The 19,997-nt window shown below is 41.5% G+C and overlaps 1 protein-coding gene across 2 annotated transcripts in view; it reads right to left on the bottom strand.

Annotated features, from left to right (window-relative positions):
- JAM2 (junctional adhesion molecule 2) overlaps positions 1–19,997 on the bottom strand; it is a 48,191-nt gene that overhangs the window by 22,097 nt on the left and 6,097 nt on the right. The window contains exon 1 of one of the 2 annotated variants that reach the window (XM_015628858.3): positions 17,718–17,805. The exons of the other annotated variant lie outside the window; for it this stretch is intronic. Coding sequence (XP_015484344.1) covers positions 17,718–17,790 — 73 coding nt within the window. The 5' untranslated portion in view covers positions 17,791–17,805. Of the gene's footprint in view, positions 1–17,717; positions 17,806–19,997 lie in introns of those variants that run through there. 2 annotated transcript variants of the gene reach the window in all.

Here is a 19,997-nt window from a genome sequence, read left to right as displayed (position 1 = left end):
ATAATATGAAATAAATAAGACATGAAGAATTCTAGCAATGACATTTACATACTCTGGGAATATTGAAATAGCAAAAAAATATTTTCACTACAAACAGCACTTAGAAATTTTTTCCACTCCTCCAAAAAATAAAACTTTCCTACAGAACTCTAAAGAAAGAAATTTTTAAAATCCTCTATATAAGCCCCCTCACATCCTATTGAAATTGGAGGAGGAAACCATTTCTCCAGTCCCTCCCAAAGCAATCATTACTCTTGCAAGTCCACACACAGCTCAGCTCCTTGTTTTTGTTTAGGCTTGGTCTAGAATAGCCTGAAGTCAGTGAGTAATTTTCTTTTTAACATATTAGGTCCTATTTAAACCTAATGTCTGTGACTTTTACCCAAACCATGTTTCTAGAACAATATCCCTCTTCCCCCATATTCTAGATGCCAATAGTTAACAAATCACATTTATCTCTTGAAATAACAGCTTCCTTCATGATGGGGAGAAGCATTTCATTCTAAGACTCTGACAGCGGTTGTTATAGATGGGTAATGTGATGGTTGGTTCTCACAAGGGATGAATATTCTGTGTAGGTTAAGAGAAGTTTTACAGATGTATAGTTATGTTATCGTGGTATGTTCTCCCCATAGTCCACCTTCCCCTCCCCCTTGCACTGCTGTCACTGGATGGCCTTGATAGTCGGGGCATTTGGGGAGGGTCTGTTAATAAGAGGCATGGCATGGCAGCACCTGGCCTCAAATCAAGATGTAAGAAAGTGATCTCCACCAATGGATGGTGAAGGAGTTGGCTGACAAGACTTCAGGAGGGGGCCAAGGATATAAAAGGTAGAGCATCCATTTGGTAGACGAGGACATGACAGTTTAGTTCCATGCTCCCAGCGCTGCTCTTTCTCCTTATTCAGTATTTGGTTGTATTTTGTATTTTGTTAAGGTTTAATAAACCTTTAAAATTTTAAAACTGTGTGTTGTTTCTCACAGCAGCTAACATTTGACAACATTTCATAAGGAAGCCTTTCTAGGTCTCCAATGTGTGGCTAAAACCATTTATTGGCACATCAACCTCTTCTGTCTGGACACAAAACAGCTCAAGTACATGCAATTCACCGCTGTATTACATCCACTGTTTCATGGGCCTGGAAATTTCTCTTCTCCTCATTAATAGAGGTGTCATGCTCATGTCATGCTGAAAATATTCACAGAATATGAAGCCACAAAAGGAAAACACACTTTATGTCTTCTGGGACAGGACCATGGTATTTACTTTCCACTACAGAAGTCATTACAGAATTACTTTACATGCTTTTAATTGGGAGCTTGCAAATGCACAACGTTTCCACATTTACCCTTATATCAAGGGATTTATAGAATACATGAAGATTCTATTATGCAATACAATTAAGTGGAAAATATGAGAAAGAGGGGAAGAAGGGGAAAGAAAGAAACGTAACAACAGCCCTCCACCTTACACACACAAACCACAGATATACATGACCCTGTGAAAAACAGAGTTCACTCTTTAGAATTTTTAGAAATTAAATAAAGGATAAAAGGACAAACAATCCAGTGCTGGGTGCTCTTGGCAAATAGCCAAAGAGCACTGAGGTAGCTTAAAATCGTGTTCTCTATATACAGTTACATTGCTGGGGTTACATGCATATTCATTAGACTATACATTATTCAAATATTCCTTTGAGTTTTTTATGTTTTTATTGTTTGGTTTTAATCTCTGACTTATCAGCAGGACATTCTGTAAATTAGGTCCATGTATTTTATTTCTTCCTGTAGTTTTATCCTGTTGGTTCACACTCACTGATAGTGCCAATAGAGTTGATAAATCCTTCCCAGATACTTATGCTCTGTTTTTTGTCACTGTTATCACTTGGAGAGGCCAGTCCACAGATGTAAGAAATAGCGTAATTGCTTTACACTACTCTCTGAGTTAGTTACATATAAGTATTTTAGTCTCTATTGTAACATTTTGTTAAAGCCTATGATACATTTATTACACTTCTATTAATGTGAACTACACAGTGCATACATAAACTGACAGATTATACGAAGCAGTTAAAAGTAAGTATAAGTTGTACTATATCAAAATATTTGTGATGCAAAAAGCTAATCTATTAATGCAAAAGCCAATATTATTTTATCATCTATAACAATCCTTTTCAAGAAGCTATAGAGTTCAAACAGTAATGTAAGGTGGTGCAGAGACAGCTGACTATATTAAAACCATTATATATTCTGACCAAACAGAAAGATGGGAGAGGTCCTTAAAGCTAGAGCATCTCTTCCCTTAGACATCCTTCGAGAAACGCCTCTGCCAAATATTCAGAATCCAAATCTTCAGCTTTGGATTTTAATTCACCATATAAATAGCAATAGTGAATAGGTGACATATTACTGTACAAGTAAGCCTTTTATTCAGGCTGCTTTTTAAAGACCGGGGGGGTGGGAAAAAAAGCTGCTTTTACATGTCAGTAACTATACTTGTTTAGAAGTGAACTCCAAAAAAACACACTTTCCGTTTGATAAACACAGCTGTAAACTGAAACTACTGTAAACTGAAGCTGGACAAATCATTAAGAAAAAAGTACTAGTCAAATCAAATCGCAAGAAACAGTGTGCCTGGAGGAAATTGCATGAGAACAGAATCAAAACAAAGTTATAAGAACAAAAGAAAAACCAGTCTTGCATTTGTTTTGCCAAGTTCTAAACAACACGTGGTCTAAAGCAAAGTTTAACAAAAGGTTTCTGAGGATACTGTAAATTTAGGAAGTCCAACATCTCAAGAGTAAAGCCAATTCTCTTACTGAAGTCCTTGAAAGAGAATAGGAAACCAGACATCTGTTTGGTGTTAGCATCCTCCAGATGGGATCACTCCAGGGTAAAGCCTCAGCAACACAATTAGGTGATGATACAAACTTCTCAGTCATGGAACTGTCTACCACAAGGCATTCAAATGATGCCCAGAGTTCTGCCATTGTCACATGCATACCTGTTTTGGCTCCCTTTTTGCCATACTTCCTAGCAGAAGTAGCCCACAGACTACATAGTCCATAAAAGAGAAAGGGGAAGGAGAAGATGCCTACCTTTGGACAGGATTAATTATGAATTATCAGAAAACACCCAAACTAGTAGCTCCCATTCTTCTTAGTAGTCCAAGATGTGGCTGCTACAACCCAAAGTCTACCAACCCTGCCTAGAGTGGCATCAGCAGGCTGGACCATGTTAACTGACAGGCACCCAGGGCTCAGACCCACCACTCTTCCCCACTCACACTCCTGTCAGGGTTCGTGTTAAGCAGCCTTCCCCTGTCACTAAAGGACACAAAATGATTCACACTACTATCAGTGCTAGAACAAAAACCTGTCCCTTTATTTCCCAACTCCAGTATTTATAGATTCTTGACAATGACCAGGGATTGGATAATTAAGTTACCACCTTGCCAAGCACACTGGTCATGCAAAACATCCATCAAAAGACGTTTCTTAGAATGAATGTGATAAACAACTATGTTTATAGTTACTTTTCTGAGAAAGTAGCTGCAACAATGAAAAACAAAGTCAGAAGGCTTAATTTTCAGGGCAACATTCCCCTTTGATTGGTGTGGAGTGCCCTTGCCCAAAGAGACAAGGATTTGATTTTAGACAGGCAGGATTAAGGTGAGAAGTGTGGCTTTAAGTCCTAGGAAGAGTGGACCCCTCTGCCTTGGGGGTTGTGCCCTACAAACCCAGGAAGAATTACTCCACCCCCAAATACCTTATCAAGTATCAGCTCAAAATGTTCTACCCTTCTTGTGTTGCTATTTGTCATATTCTGCTGCATTAACTCCTCCTATTCTACCCCTATTGTTTTGTACTGCTGAGACTTCTGCCTTGCTGTATCTCTATCAGACCCAGACCCTAAACTCCACCCTTGCTCTACCCCATAAAACCCACCACGCTGCCTCTGTTCTTGGTTCTTCGTCTGGTTCATGCTGGGTTAAATTCTGTGTTGGTGATGCCCCAGTAAATGGACTCCTGAGTTTAACTAAACAGAGACCAGTGTTGTTGATTTCCCACGCCGGTCACTGATGGCTGCACCCTCCCTGGACATGACTCTGTTGCAACATGAAGCAACAGATCAGTTCTGGTTGATCAATGCCAACCTTCAGCAGGCATGCTGGAGAGAGACTGGGAGTATTCACAGCCTCTGCTGGAGTCTCCTGAGCTACCCAAAGCCCTTAATCAATATCTGAAACTGGTGACTGAAGCATCAAACCACAACCTGAAATAACTGGAAAAAATTCAGCTTTATTGTGTGAAGTCAGTGACCTGTCAGTATGGTCAACCATGTTCTGGGCTGCATCCAAAGCCCTCTGGGCACAGAGGGGGGGATTGTGGCCCTTTGCTTTGCTCTGGTGAGACCCCACCTGCAGAACTGCCACCAGGAACCCCCCGTGTGCTGGGCTTCATCCAAAGCCCCATGGGCAGCAGGGCAGGGAGGGGATTCTGCCCCTCTGCCCCTCTCTGCTCAGACCCCACCTGCAGGGCTGCATCCCTTTGGCATCCCCCAGTTTTGGGGTCCCAGCATAAGAAGGACATGGACCCGTTGGAGCCAGTCCAGAGGAGGCCACCAAGTTGATCAGAGGGATGGAATACCTCTGCTATGGAAAGGCTGAGAGAAATGTGATTATTCAGCCTGGAAAAGCCTTATTATTAGGTACTCTCAGTACCTAACGGGGCTACAAGACCTATGGATAGGGACATCTTACATGGGTATGTAACAACAGGACAAGGAAGAATGTCTCTAAAGTGGAACAGGGCAGGTTTAAATTAGATATTGGGAAGAAATTCTTCCCTGTGAGGATGGTGAGGCACTGGAAAACATCCTCTATACTTTTTTTTTTTTACACTTGCCTTTTTGGAACCAACTTTCTGTCTTGTCTAATCCTCCACTCCAGTTGCTCTCCCGAGCAGAGGAATACATTAGAGACTGACAACAAGGCCCAGCATCTAGATGGTAGGTCAATTAGGTATATGACACAGATATTAAATGTTTTGCTGGGAAGTCAGAAGACACTCTTCACCATTTTTAATAAAAGATCTCAATAACAAAAGCAGTCAAATTATTAAAAAAATATATCTACAGATACTCATGTAAGACAAACTCATCAAGTTTTAAGGTCTCTTGCCTCCAGGTCTTTTACTGCAACAAAGCAAAGTGCCACCCTAAAATGCTTTATAGGGAGGTTCCTCCCCTGACAAGTACTAGTTTCAGAGGAAAAAGAAGCCAAAACCCCAAAGCACACCAAGCAACAACCAAAATCCCCAACCACAACCAACCAAAAGTTAAGCTAAAGTGACAGATTTTAAATGGCTGCCCAGTTTGAAATAGCTTTCCTGTACTGCAACATGATGCAGTAGTTAATTTTTTGTGTTTTCAGATGATTAATCCCATTCCAAAATGAAAGGTGTTGAAGTTATTAACATATCTATAGTGGACATACTATTTTAAATATCATGCCTGGAAAAAGGGTTATCTCAGGAAAAAAAAAGTTCTGCACCCTAAAGTCTATATATGCAAGAAGAACTAGCTGTCCCTCTCCTCTTTCTCTGTTCACACAGCTTTCTAAAGTTTTGAACAAACTTTAAATATATTCAAATGCTTCTAGAGACATCCCTTTATTATTTTCTCAAAAAAGTCAATGCATTCTCACAACAGCAATTTATGTTATCAAGCCACTGCACTCTTTGACAACTGGGCAAAGCTTTGTTGAACTGTTTTACCTCCCTTCTCCCCCTTAAAAAAAGCAGCTGAGAATCTGGACACAATTGCAACATGAACAGGAAATACGTGTCAATTAACTAATTACATATCCAGAGTTCCAGAGCCTAATACAAAAATTACATTAATTTTAATTAATGCATTATTTTACTTAGATATAGCGTAACCTGAAAAACAGTTCTTCCCACTCATCTTTACAGAAGGTAGGTTTTAAGCAGCTTCAGTAAGAGTCTGAGAAACAGAATGCAGAACAGCATTTTCATTCAGCTAGGAGTTATCTAAACAGGGGAGACAAGTGTTTCCAGAAAGTGACTAAGAGCAGGATTTCTACCTGTAGTAAAAGCTGGTGTTGGATGATTTGAGGAACACTAAGTCCCACAGGGACAAGAAGTTCCTGTGGTAAATGCCACAGCTACAGATCAGACCAAGCAGGAGATTTTTATTTATAATGCCAACGTAAGAATGACCAGAACATCCGTCATGGTGTCTTTATTCTTAACTTTCAATTAAAAAAAAATCTTGAAAGTAAAAGTAACAAAAGACTAAAGTTTTCAGAGCCAATTATCTAAAGTTATCAGTAGGAGTCCTAAGAATTTAAGGTCATGTTAATGATTCATTTCATTTCAGAGCCCCAAGGACAGTTGGCTCTGGAAACACAAAACCTGAAGTGCTTGTAGAGGAGAAAGTGAAAAGGAAAAAAAAAAAAATCAAGTGGCACAGGGCAAGAAAGCAAGAGATTATTTAGGTCAGCCTTTCTGAAAAACTGAACACAAAAGTAGAACAATTTTAGATAAACTCAACAGACTCCTATGTGCTTTCAGTAGTCTGCAACACTGAAAGAGTACTGCATGAGAGAGGGAAATGCTGAGGAAAAACTATAATTTAATGTTTTATAATTAATAATCAAAATGTAATATTTAATTCCCTTCAATGTTTATATAGCTTCCTTCTTTTCTACTCACACAGAAGAGAGGAAGGGTTTGAATGCACAGAATGCACAACTTGCAAAGGTTCAATGTAGCATGGAGTTTATTCCAAGACATCACAGAAAACATATGCTGCTAGCCAAATAAATATTTATAGCTTGCACTTTTACAAGTCTCAAAACACCAGTACTCCTCTTGTCTCCATGGCAATTCAGAGGGAACTTCTGCAAATGGGGGATGGTGGTTTCAACTCGTCAGGCTCTCAAAAAAAGCCTATTTTACAGCCTTTTCCTGGTCCTGCTCAGCAATGGTTTCCACAGCAACTCATTGGCAGCTCAAAGACAGCTTGTAAATGCAGTGAGAGCCTATAGCTGTTGCAGCTGTTGCTTATTTTAGGATGCATCAAGATACTGAGGACATGTGTCTAGCGCTTCATGTTTCAAAAGACTACGTGAATAGGCCATTGGTGTAGAAGCCCCTTACCCCTGCTGTCCCACCCCCCTCATATCACACAGTGCAAAGCTGAGCAAACAGGTTTCCCTTTGCATTTCTAGGGGTAAGAATTCAGCTTGCCTGTGCAAACACCTAGAGAAACTCCATTATTAAATTTGCAAAACAAAGCTTGGTACCCAGTGCAAACCAGCGTGTTTCTCTGGAGTCAACAGTACCAAGACTGATTTACATCAACTGAAACATCAGTTCTGAAACACAAGAGAGTTGGGAGACCAGAAGAAACAAACAATACCCCACCACTCTCTAAATGAACACACCGATTCTGGCCCACGATTTGCAATAAAGATCTCTGAAGTCGCCTATAACCTTTAAATGACTTTTGCTAGAATTGCCAAACAATTTGGAAAGAATAAACACTTCCATGAAGTCACCTCATTTACAAACCTATAAATACACTCATTACTTACCTTGAAATCCTGAAAACAGATTTATTTTACTTTCAAACTTTATCAACTAGTATCAGTTACAATTCCAATAAACTGCATATGAAACTGGAGACCTTGCTCATTCAGAGCCAGTGAAGTCAGACAAGTTCCCTTACTGTTGGAGCATGTTTCCAGACGTTTAGGAGGAGCACCTTGACAGTATAATTTACAATTGTTCTAAGTAAATACATCGATAAAGTGGGGAGGTGTCACATCCTATAGTTAGTCCTAGTAATTTAAGATGGAACCAAATTTCTTGTGCATCACAAAATCCTATCTGTGATATGTGGGTGAATATATATCTGGGTGAACATATATCTATCTGTGATATTTGGGTTGAAAAAAAACCTTAAAAATCATCCAGTTTCAACCTGTCTGCCATCCTCAGTCCCTCTCAAATGGATCCTCTCAACGCTTTTTTGATTAATCTCAGTATTTCTACAAAACACACTGCAGAGGATGAGTACATACAATGCTGTATTAAGTTCTGGCTTCTAAAGGTATAGGAGTAGACAACTAACCAGAATTGTGCACAGCAAACATCCCAAATAGCAGGCAGGATAGCTAATTTGGCGAACTACAGGCAAATATCTCATTTGCAGCAAAGTATAATGACCAAAACCAAGTCAGCACCGACACTTTATATCCCACTACGTTCCCCCAATGATGGAGATAAAACATATGAAATCCTTTAAATTTTTTCAAAAATTCATTCTCTCTGAAGCAAACATTGACCTAGAATATATTTCTACATGCAATGCATATAACTCCTTGAGATGAATTGTTAAAAAGGGCTTTACATATGCTCTTTAAATACTCAGCAAGGGTCTTGTGCAATGCTTTATGACTTCAGAATTTCTGAGATGTTTTCAGTAACTGGGGTGGGGGTTTCACTTGTGTAAATATCACTTGAGCCATTAATTTTAGGACTGCATCCTATTGAGCAATAGCACGGAACTTAGTTTTTAAGCTTTTTGTTCTGCAGACTAAAGACTAGATTCTTTGCTAATATGAGCAGGAAATATGATGACCAATTCTCACAGCTAAAAGAATATGGTGAACCCTTCCTAAGAACCCAAATGCAATGGCCAAATTGCTCATCCCATTCTCATTCACACATGATCTTTTACATTACGTAAGGTTGCTCAATAATCCCTTCCTGGCAGAAGCAACTAACAGTCATGTCTGATGACCAGTACTTTCAATCAACATTGTAGTTTTACAGTATGAATGCATATTTTTAACTTTAATTCCACAGGCCTTTAATAGATCATTTAGTTGTTTAATGTCAAATTTTATAGAAACATCTTCTGTAGATGTATAGAAACATTTGAACAAGACTGAAGCCACACTAATTCCATTAAGGCTAACACATGCCAAGAGAAGCTATAGCAAACAGAAGATGTTTTTCACACTCAAAGGAAAAGGTAAAGCTAGGAACAATAGGTCACAGTATAAGAGGTGCCAAGTTTTCCTTCGGGGGAAGAAGAAAATTAAAAAACCCAACTACAAGACACTACAATCCTCTTCACAGTAAAAGCTACACAAGCAAAACAACATACAGCTATTCAGATTAGAAAGCATTACAACAACACTGGAAAGTTACATAGGAAACAGGAATAAACAAACTCTATGCCTTATCTATTTTGAAATCAAGCATAAATTTTAACTCGGTGATCATCACAGGTTTCCACAGGAAAGATGTTTTAGGAGTCACATCCTCAAGAGTGTTTCCCTGATGAAACACTTCACAGCTTTGCATTGGACAAAGGGAAAGCTCAGTACATGAGCCAATATCCACAATTCAGTGGTTTGCTTCTTCATGTAATGGGATTTGATGATCTTGTCTGCAGGTACATACATTAAGCTGTTTCACTGTTGCAAAAATTGTCTTAGAACTATTTATTATGACAGTGTATTCCATGATCCTCTGCTCTGTGCCCAAAAATGGGCATTGTATCTTTAAGACCCTGTAATGCAACACCTGGTATGTGGGGGGACCAGGGGGATGAAGAGTTTTGCTCTTCCATAAGCATTTTTGAAAGCTCCCTGCCCAGGTTTTTCATGGCTTTTTCATGGCTCTGGTGTGGGTTTTGCTGGGCTGGTTTGGTTTCCGGGCCAGGCAAAAAGCATTTCCTTTCCTTGGCTCGGAGAAGCTGCAGTTGCAGTCTTTGGGCTGCCTTAAGGAGAACTGAGCAGCTCCTTGTCAGAGACCAGGGACATTGTGCCAGCAGCAGAGCTGCCCTACTCCAACGCAAGTGACAGTGAACCACATTGAGCTGGGAAGAAAACACACTGAGAGGCTCCAGACCAGCTGCTTTACCTGCCATGATCTGCTGTGCTTTGTTGTGGGGAGAAAGCTGATGCCAGATGAGCCACTGGGCCTCCATCTGCTGCTGGAACTGCTCTATGAAAGCTCACACCTTCCCAAGATGGAAGCCTACACCATCTTGTATTGCATGTTGAGCAGGTAACCTCTGGCATTTTGGGTCTTTGCTCCAGTGTGTGGGGTGTGAAGTCTAACAGTTTGGGATCTACCAGTTATTTACTTTTTTCCCTGCCTTGTGGGCATTGTTAGTTAATAAACTGTTGTGTGGGGTTTTTTTCCATTTTTGTCTATTTGTTCATTTCCTATTGCTGGAAAGGGATTGTTGGAACCCATTAGAGGAGGTAACTCATTCCAAAATGTTCACCTTTAAATTATCTCAAACTGAGACAAAAATTAAACAAGAAAAATACGTCAGCAATCCTGAAATTCTGTAAAAACACAATAAAAATATTTTTTTAAGCCATGATTTTTTTTTTTAGAGTAAGCCATATGCAATTAAGGATTCTACCCTCTGGGTCACTACTATCCCCAGCACAACTACCATGCTTAAAAGTCTGGTGGTTAAAATGGCTGTCTGCAATATCTCTACAACACATATAACACCATTAATTCAGTTGTTTAATATCAAATTTTATAAAAACATCTGGCACATTTGAACAGGACTGAAGCCACTCTAATCCCATTAAGGCTAACACATGCCTAGAGAAGCTAGAACAAACAGAAGCTGCTTTTCACACTCAAAGGAGGAAGTTCATTAGAAGAAATCAACATTACATTTCTAGAATTCTTGTTAGAGTCAATAGATCAACACATTTTATTAAGTCATGCCTGCCATATAAGCATATATGTTGCTTTAAGCTACTGTTTTGTCATCTACATTGCTTCTGCCTACATTCCCTTTATAACCAACTGCTCATGGCATATTGATGTTCTAGAAACCTGGGTGACACAATTATTGCTTAAAGTTTCCTTTAGAAGTCAGAGAATCATAAAGGTTATAAAAGACCTCCAGGACCATCGAGTTCAACCTGTGACCAATCCCTCCCTTATCCCTCAAACCAGAGCACTGAGTGCCATGTCCAGTCATTCCTTGGACACCTCCAGGGATGGGAACTCCACCACCTCCATGTGCACCTCATTCCAATGTTTGACATCTCTTCTCAAGAAGAATTTCTTCCCAATGTCCAACCTGAACGTTCCCTGACACAACTTGAGGCCATTTCCTGTTCTCCTGTCATTTTTTTCCCTGAGAGAATGACCTGACCTGGCTCCACCCTCCTTTCAGGGAGTTGTAGAGAGTGGGAAGCTTCCCCCTGAGCCTCCTTTTCTCCAAGCTGAAAATTCCCAGCTCCCTCAGCTGCTTCTCATCAGCCTTGTGCTCCAGACCCTTCCCCAGCTGTTGCCCTTCTCTGGACCTGCACCAGCACCTCCATGTCTTTCTTTCATGTTGCAGTGGGTTTCTTTTTAATGGTATGTTCTGTTATTGCCCAGTGTGATGGTTTGGTCCAAATTATCACCCTCCCAGACCCACCCACCCCACATTCTCAATCTACCCTGAGTCTCCTGTCAATCCTACCTTAGGCCCACCACATGCTTGGAATTCCACTTTGCAAATCCCCTAAATTTCGACATTTGATTAATCCACTGACCCAATTTCCCCCACCACCACCCTCATTGGATGATGATTTTGTGAACCCTGCCTTTTACCCTCCCCAGGATATCTCTGATTAGCTGATGCTTTGTACCTTCCCTTTGAACAGCCTCCATATTTCAACTGTTGCACGCTCACATTTTCTGTCTTTTGCTCACAAGATTCCCCAGAGCAATAAATCCTCTATTATCCCAGGCAAAAGACCTCCCTCTTGTCCTTGTCTCCTCAGAGCACAGACTGACAGCCAAAAAGCCGTAGAGTGAGTGCTCTAGTGACACCTTGGGTCATCCTGCTCCTGGGGTGTGACCCACTCCTGGAGCAGGACAAAGTGACAGAGCCAGATAAGCTCCAGCGAGATGCAATAGCTGGCGCCCAACGTGAGGCCCTGTGAATGGACCCCACGGATGAACTGTGGATTTTATCCAAGAAGTTCTGGCCGTCAGCTGCCTCCGAGTGCAGCAGACCGGTTTTTCTCCGGTGGCTCTTGATGGGAGGAAGCAATAACCCTCTAGCATCCAGAGGACCACTTCCCTGAGGAGCACTTCCCTGCAGCCCCTGTCCAGTGGACCAAAGGAGGGTGAGTATCCCCCAAGTTAGGCTGAGGGTGCTCACAAGTTGTGGGAAGGGTGCATTGCTCCCCAGGAGTGGTGGAGGGGGGGCCCACAATCCTACAGGCCATAATAATTGGCTGCGGAAACCACCCTGTCTCTGAGACTGGCTGTGGAATTCTTTAGTTTGTTGTTTCTTTTGCTGCAGGGGAGGATGGATTTTTGCTGTGCTGATGCAGCTTAACATCAAAGAAAATGGGTACAGAATTGTCAGTGCAGCAGAGAGGGATTTATTTTCAGATTGTGGGTACCCTGGAGGATGGGAAAAGAAAGTTTTCAAAGGCATTGTTAAAATGGTTTGTTCAATGGCTTTTCCTCCACTTTCCAAGGGTATCCCCAGAGAAAATACCAACCATGCCCTTCTAGCATGTAGTTGGGAACAAATTAACAGTCTTGAAAAATAAAGGGGATGTCTTGGTTGCTAAATTCTTTTCCTTGTTTGTGCTAATTCAATCAGTGATAGTTGAAGAAAAGAAAGTGGAGGAAAAGCTCGAACCAAAATCCCTGCCTCCCCTGATCCAAAATCCTTGTCCCTTGCATTGGGAAGTCTGTGCCAGGCAAACCGCGATGAAGCAGCGCAGGAGAGCTACCAACTCCCTGGCCTCCCACAGCATTCTCGGCACCCTTGCCTTGAGAGCGATGGCCACGCTGTCAAGGACCCTTTCCTAAACCCCTCTTTCCCAGCTGTTAATCCTCCAGTTCAAGTGAATGCCCCTAAATGAAATTCCCAAGTTTTCCCTGAGTCCTCCCTTGCCCCTCAGAATGATCCCCAAGAGACACAAGATGATGGAAGCCACATGGCTCAGGCCCCAACTTGTGTTTTTTCTTCCCAGAATCCCTTTCACCCTGCTACTTCCAACTCTTTCCTATCTCCTGACCCTGCCCCTACTCATGCCCTTCCTTCTCCTCCCCTCTCCCCAAACTCTGCCCCTTCCCCAGGTACCCCCCTTTCCCTTCCACTGGCTCTGCCTCCCATTCCCATGACATCATCTGTTCCCATGATGTCACCTGTAAACAGCACCTCCCATTCCAATGGCTGTCCCACCCCTGTTCCCTCCTCCTTCTCTGGCAGCTCTCATCCTCTTCCAGCTTCAGGTTTCCACAATGTCATGGGAACCAGAAGCCACAAGTCCAAAAAACAAAACCTGGAACAGGAGACCATCCCCTCTGCTGCACCTGTTACCTATACCCGAGCAAGAGGAACCCCTAGGTGGCAACCTTTTGATTATCAGCATAAAAAGGAGCTTTGCAAGGCTCAGAAGGAGTTTGGGAGGAAAAGTGAGTATTTTAAAAGCCCTTTAAAGGCCACCTTTTCCTCAAACACACTAGTTCCTGATGATATCAGGGATTTGTTTGCATGTCTTCTAACCCAAAGAGAATATCTGTTGTAAGAGAGGACATGGAAGACATTAGTACTGGAGCTCCTTCCTGAGCTGTTGCAAAGCCCTGACTGTGCCATTGATGCAGATAACAACAGTATCTCAAGGGACCACTTGTGTGGTGAAGGGGATTGGTCACAAGCTAGAATGCAGGCTGGAAAAATACCACAGCCTGTGTTAGAACAGGTAAGGAGAGCTGCAGAGAAGGCCTTTATCCTTATGCCCACAAAAGAACCTAAGCAAAGTTATGTGAATATTAAACAGTCTCCCTTTGAGGCTTTTATAGATTTTGTCAAAAAGCTCCAAGTCAAGGTGGAGAGACAGGCTGAAAGTTGGCCACTTGTTTTGCCTTGCATAATGTCTGTTAACTGCAATGAAGAATTATTAGTATTAGCTAAAGCCTGCTATCCCTCACTGCATATTCCACCTTAAACTCCTATAGCCATTGCTACAGCACTGGCTCTGGGGACTGCAGATCAAATGCCACTATGCTGCTTTGCAGTTGCTCCTAATAATCCTGAGGTTTTTGGGTCCAAGAAATTAGTAACCAACAACCATTGCTGACTTGTTAATTGTCAAATAGTGGAGTTCAAGTTGATAGCACAGGCATGTTGGATACAGGAGCTGACGTTACTGTAATATCTCATTATCTTTGGACAAGAGATTGGAAGTTGACAAATCCCTCAGGTGCTCCCACAGGCATTGGAGGTGCTACTCTGTGCTTGCAAAGTGAATCTATGATTAATGTTAAAGGACCAGAAGGGAAAAAAACATTGATTTGTCTCTATGTAGTGCAAAACCCCACCATGGTACGGGGAAGAGATTTGCTTTCTCAATGGGGAGCCAAAATTTAAGTGGGTTTCTAATAGGGGCCATTGAGGCACTCAACACTCTGAAGCTGACCTGGAAAACTGATGTTCCTGTATGGATCAACCAGTGGCCCCTAAAAGATAAAAAGCTGTGTCCTCATAAAACTAGTGGCTGAAGAACTACAAAAAGACCACATTAAACCCACTGATAGTCCTTGGAACTCACCTGTGCTTGTCATCCACAAGAAAACTTCTGACACCTGGCGATTGTTGCATGATCTTCAGACGATAAATGCAGTAACTGAAAACATGGGCCCACTCCTACCTGGCTTGCCCAACCTTTCCATGATCCCAAGAGACTGGCCACTTGTTATTCTTGATCTCAGAGACTGTTTTTTCAACATTCCACTCCACCCGGATGATGCTCCTTGTTTTGCCTTCTCAGTTCCAAGCACAAACCTACAGGAACCACTTCAAAGATATCATTGGCTCGTATTGCCTTAAGGCATGAAGAACTTGCCCACTATTTGTCAATATTTTGTAGCCCATGCCTTGTCTCCAGTCCAAAAGCTATTCCTGCAATCAATTATTCTTTATTACATGGATGACTTGCTCATTGCAGCACCAACACAAAAATAAATGGGAGACCTGTGAAAGCGTTACGAATGAAGTAAAGAAAGCTGGACTGGTTATTTCTGAATCTAAAATAGAAGAGACTGCTCCCTGGAAATATTTAGGCTGGAGGCTAACAGAACAATCCATTAGGCCTCAGAAGATGCAACTCAAAACCAGTGTTTTTTCTTTGCATGACTTGCAACAGCTTTTAGGAGAAATTAATTGGGTTAGGCCTGTGTTAGGAATCACTGCTGATGAACTTCTCCACTTTTTGACTCATTAAGAGGAGACAATGACATCAAATCCCCCAGATCTCTTACCCTAGAGCTTACAAAGCTTTAGAGAATATCACTGATGCTCTGCAAAAAGACAGGCACATTGTTATGTTCCAAAGAAACCTTTTTTCCTTGCAGTTTTAGGAGAAACATTAAGACTTTATGGCCTCATTTTTCAGTGGAACCCTTCTCAAAAGATCCTTTGTTAATAATTGAATGGGTTTTTCTTTCTTACAGGTCACCAAAGACAATCTTCACATCTTTAGAAATAATTTCTCAAATTATCATCAAAGGTAGAGCAAGGCTTTTTCTATAGCAGGTTTCAAATTTGCAATCATTTATTTACCCATGATTAAAACCTATTTTGATTGGGCAATGCAAAAATCAGAGGATCTACTATATGCCTTGCTAGATTTTCCAGGTGTTTGCTCTATTCATTATCCAGTACACAAATTGATTAAAGCTAAATTATGCTACAAAGAAAAACCTCCGATCAGTGAAGAACCTTTAGATGCAATTACTTATTTCACTGATGGGTCAGAAAAAACACACAGTTCAGTAATTATGTGGCAAAATAAAAATACTAATGCCTGGAAGCAAGATGTTCAGAAAGTTGAAGGCTCTCCTCAAATTGTTGAATTGGCAGCAGTTGTAAGAGCATTTCAGCTCTTTCCAGAACCTTTTAACCTATATGTTGCTAACATTGTTAAGAGAATTGAAGGATCTGTTTTAAAAGATGTGAACAATGAGAAATTGTGTATTTGGCTTACCTGTCCTTATCAAATTTTGTTGCACAGAACTAGTCCTTATTTTGTTTCTCACATTAGAGCTCACTCAGGTCTTCCAGGATTTACAGCAGAAAGAAATGAACAAGCTGATGCACTGGCATCAGCAGCATCTAATGAAGGAGTTGCAGCAGACATTGAAAATCCTGCTTCAGTGCTTGCTGCAACTACTTTGCCTAACATTGCTGAACAAGCCAAATTGAGTCATGCCTTTTTTCACCAAAATGCGCAAGCACTCAAACAAGATTTTCACATTTCTTAGAGAAAGCCCAAGCTATTGTACAGGCCTGCCCTGACTGCCAGCTTGTTCAGCCTCTCTCTTTTACAGGAGCTACCAATACACAAGAGTTGAAGAGCTTGCAAAAATGGCAAACAGATGTTACTAAGTACCCTTATTTGGGAAATTAAAAAATATCCATGTCCCTATTGACACATTTTCAAATGCAGTTTTTGCTTCTGTACACATAGGAGAAACAGCAAAGCATGTTTGCAAGCATTTTTCACAAGCATTTTCCTCATTAGGTATTCCTCAAGATATTAAAACTTATAATGGTCCTTCTTAACTTTCACAAGAATTGGCCACATTTTTAAATAACTGGAATGTTCAACATATATTTGGCATTCCCTACTCTCCCACAAGTCAAGGAATAATAGAAAGAACACATCAAACTTTAAAACTCATTTTAGATCAACAGAAAGGGGGAGAACTCCCGGCTACACCCCAAAGAAGACTAAATAAAGCTTTGTATGTTTACAATTTTTTGAATAGTTCTGCAGAAGAGACTGATCCCCCCCATTTACAGACATTTTTTAAACAACAAAAAAGCAAAACTGAAAGAACACCTCCCAGTTCTAATTAAAAACTTAGAATCAGGACAAATAGGGGGACCATATAACCTTATAACATGGTGTCCTGCAGTGATTTTGTGATGCTTGTATCCCCAGTTGCGTTGTCTATGCTGCATATTAAGTTCTTCACCTTTAAGACTGGCTGTGAGAGTGAAGGGGAGGAAGAAGAAGTGCGCAGTTTGTGTTGAAGAAAAACATCACTCCCACACATCCTGCTCCTGGACTGTGGTGTCTGCAGCACTGACAGACAGGGGGACAGAGCTTCTCTTTTGCTGTTAGTTAGTGTTAGCTAGCTGAGGCAGAGGAGTTCCCTGGACTTTTTTTCCTTTTTTATTGAATCTGTTTAAACCTGCTCTGGACTGAAAACCCAGACAAACCCCAGGAGCTCACACTTGTGACCCACCGGGGCCTGGGCCTCGGCACTTTCCAGTGCTGGAGGGACTGATAAGAACCAGACTGAGCTGAGCTACACCCCATGAAAAGGACATTTTTCCTGGATTTTCCATCTCATCAAACAGCAAGAAGTTTCATTGTTTAATGTTATTAAATTTCTGTTAAATAAACAGTTTTTTCCACTTCTCTCCAAGAAAATCTCTTTTCCCAAACCAGTTGGGGGGAGGGGGCCGCTTGAATTTGCTTTTCTGGAGGAACCCTATTTAAAAGTTCTCTCCCAAATTTGCCCTAAACCAGGACAAATACAGTTCTTGGTGCCCAACGTGGGGCTTAAGAAAGTAGAAAAAACCTGTACTGATTACTAATTGTATTTTGGTTGTACTTACTCTGTACTGGGATAAAGCAGTCAGTAGCCATGTAGTTTAAATGCATAATGTCTCTCAGGGTGGAGGCCTTCATGTGGTTCTGGTCCCTAGACTTTTTTGTCGTTTAATACCTTTCTGGTCCCTAAGTTTATTTTCTTTCCCAGAGATAGGTCCAGTATTGTCCCCAACACGTAGCTTTTGCAGTAGTGGGGGCACAGATTAAAATAGCTGTTGTGCTGGGCTCAGTGATAATGATTTACAGGAAGTTCATAAAGATACTGAACTTTGTGCCAGGTATGTTTGGCTTACAGTTTCTTTGTCTGACCCTGCCTCTGAGTCCCAGTGGCATGTTTTGGCGGTTTATTGGTAACAGCACCCAGTTTGTCAGAGGAGGAGCAGGGGATGAGGCTTTTCAGCTTTTCCTTTCCTTCTTCTCCTTTGAATCTGTTATGTCCCTTTTTGAAAATATTCAGTTTCCCTTGAGTGTTAAAGATAGATATAGATATATATATAGATAGATAGATAGATAGATAGATATACGTATCAAACAAGGCAGACAACAACAAGAGCAGCAACAAACAGAACAGAAAACCCCAGAGACCCAATAAGAGCCCTCTCTAGTCCATCAAGCAACCTCCCCTTTGGTGTAGTTACGGTCGTAGCCAGCAGGGGTGCTGTTGGCCCCTGGCCGGGCAGGTGCGATGACTCCCCCACGGCTGCAGGGGGCACTGTAGCGTGAGCTCAGCCGCCTCACCACCTGGAAATGGCGGCTCAGCCAGCAGGAGAGAAATGGGGCTCCCTGGCCAGTCCCGGTGCCCCTACCGATGGCAAAATGCAGTATACCAAGAACCTCAGAGCAGAAGGCTGGAACAGCTGAGGTGAGCACAACCAGGGTGACAAAACAAGGTGTAGCAAAAACTGGAGCTGCGGCATGTCTGGGTGGGCATGGGCTGTCAGGTTAAAGACCTGAAAGCAAAAATACTGAAGCAGCAGCAGAAGACGGTGGGGCTGCAGAATGGCAGCTGGGAGATGCTCCCTCTATAGTGGGCCACGGTCCCCAGTTTTCTCCTAACACACCCCAAGCAGATGGTGAGGTTGGCTGTTGAGAAGGTAGAAGTACAATGGCTGCTCTCAGGAGCAAAGGCTCACCCACAGCAGGAGAAGCAGTGAAGGACAGAACTCCGTGGAGGCAGCAAATTCTCCCTGCCGCAGCACGAGCCCAACTATTCTCCCCTGATCCCGAGAGTGAGCAAGGAGCTGAGCCCAGATCCAGTGCCCCATTCCCCCACCAGCCAAAACCTCACAGTATCTCTGCACCTTCCAAGAGAAAGCCGCCCAGCCAAGAGGGTGGCCAACTGTACCCTTCCCCATCCTCCTCCTCTCAGCTACATCTTTTGTATAAAGTATCATCATTATCATCTCTTAATCAGCAAATGGAAGAAAATTCCTTGAGTGAAAGGAAAAAAAAAAAAAGGAAAAATCCTAACGTCCAACATTTTTTTACTCATTTTTGCCATCTACTAGAAGGCTTCTGTTATGAGCCAAGGCCTCCAGAGACAAGTACTATCTATACATTCTAGTGGCAAACTGCTCTCTGACTCACATAATAGGCTAGTTTTCTGCATATATTTTCCTCATATTTTTACAAGTATGCCAAACACAAATACTTGTCTAACTAACAAACATACACAAGTCCTTAGCATAACAGCCCCAAGACTGTCTTGCAGTTCATACTGGGCACTTTCTACAGGCTGAGATACAATCATTTTGGTTTGTATATCATATCAATTTGAGCAAATGTAATTGCTCAGGAATTTTCCATCATTTCCTCCAAGTAATATATCAGAAGTTTGTGAGCAGCAAATACATATATATATTAGCAAATTTTGTTAAAATTATGTAGTATCAAAACAACCCTATAATACATCATTTTTCCATCCAGACAATAGTATGTTTTGTTCCCCTTCCAGTGCTCCAGTGGTTTGGATGGGGTCAAAAGCATATTCAACCCTTAAGATGTTAATCCACCTAAGAGCTATGAAATGTATCTATTGAAACTTCATACTTGTAGGGCCTATTCTTTCCAGCTCAAATTTGACTATTTCCTACCTCTTTAAACAATCAGAATTAAATTTTCCCACCTGTACCTGAAAACTGCTAAGTTTCGAACTTTTAAGATGCAATCATCCAAAAAGGTTCATTACCGGTTGGGTTTTTATTTTTCCTGATTTCCCCTGCAAATAACCTTTGGGAGAAATTGGATGCCTGCTTTAATTTTCATTAACCAGAAAAGTTTCCACA

Source organism: Parus major, chromosome 1 (genome assembly GCF_001522545.3).
Source record: "Parus major isolate Abel chromosome 1, Parus_major1.1, whole genome shotgun sequence".
NCBI lineage: Eukaryota > Metazoa > Chordata > Aves > Passeriformes > Paridae > Parus > Parus major.
The sequence above is the reverse complement of the archived record's forward strand: the minus strand, read 5'-3'. Positions and strand labels throughout refer to the sequence as shown.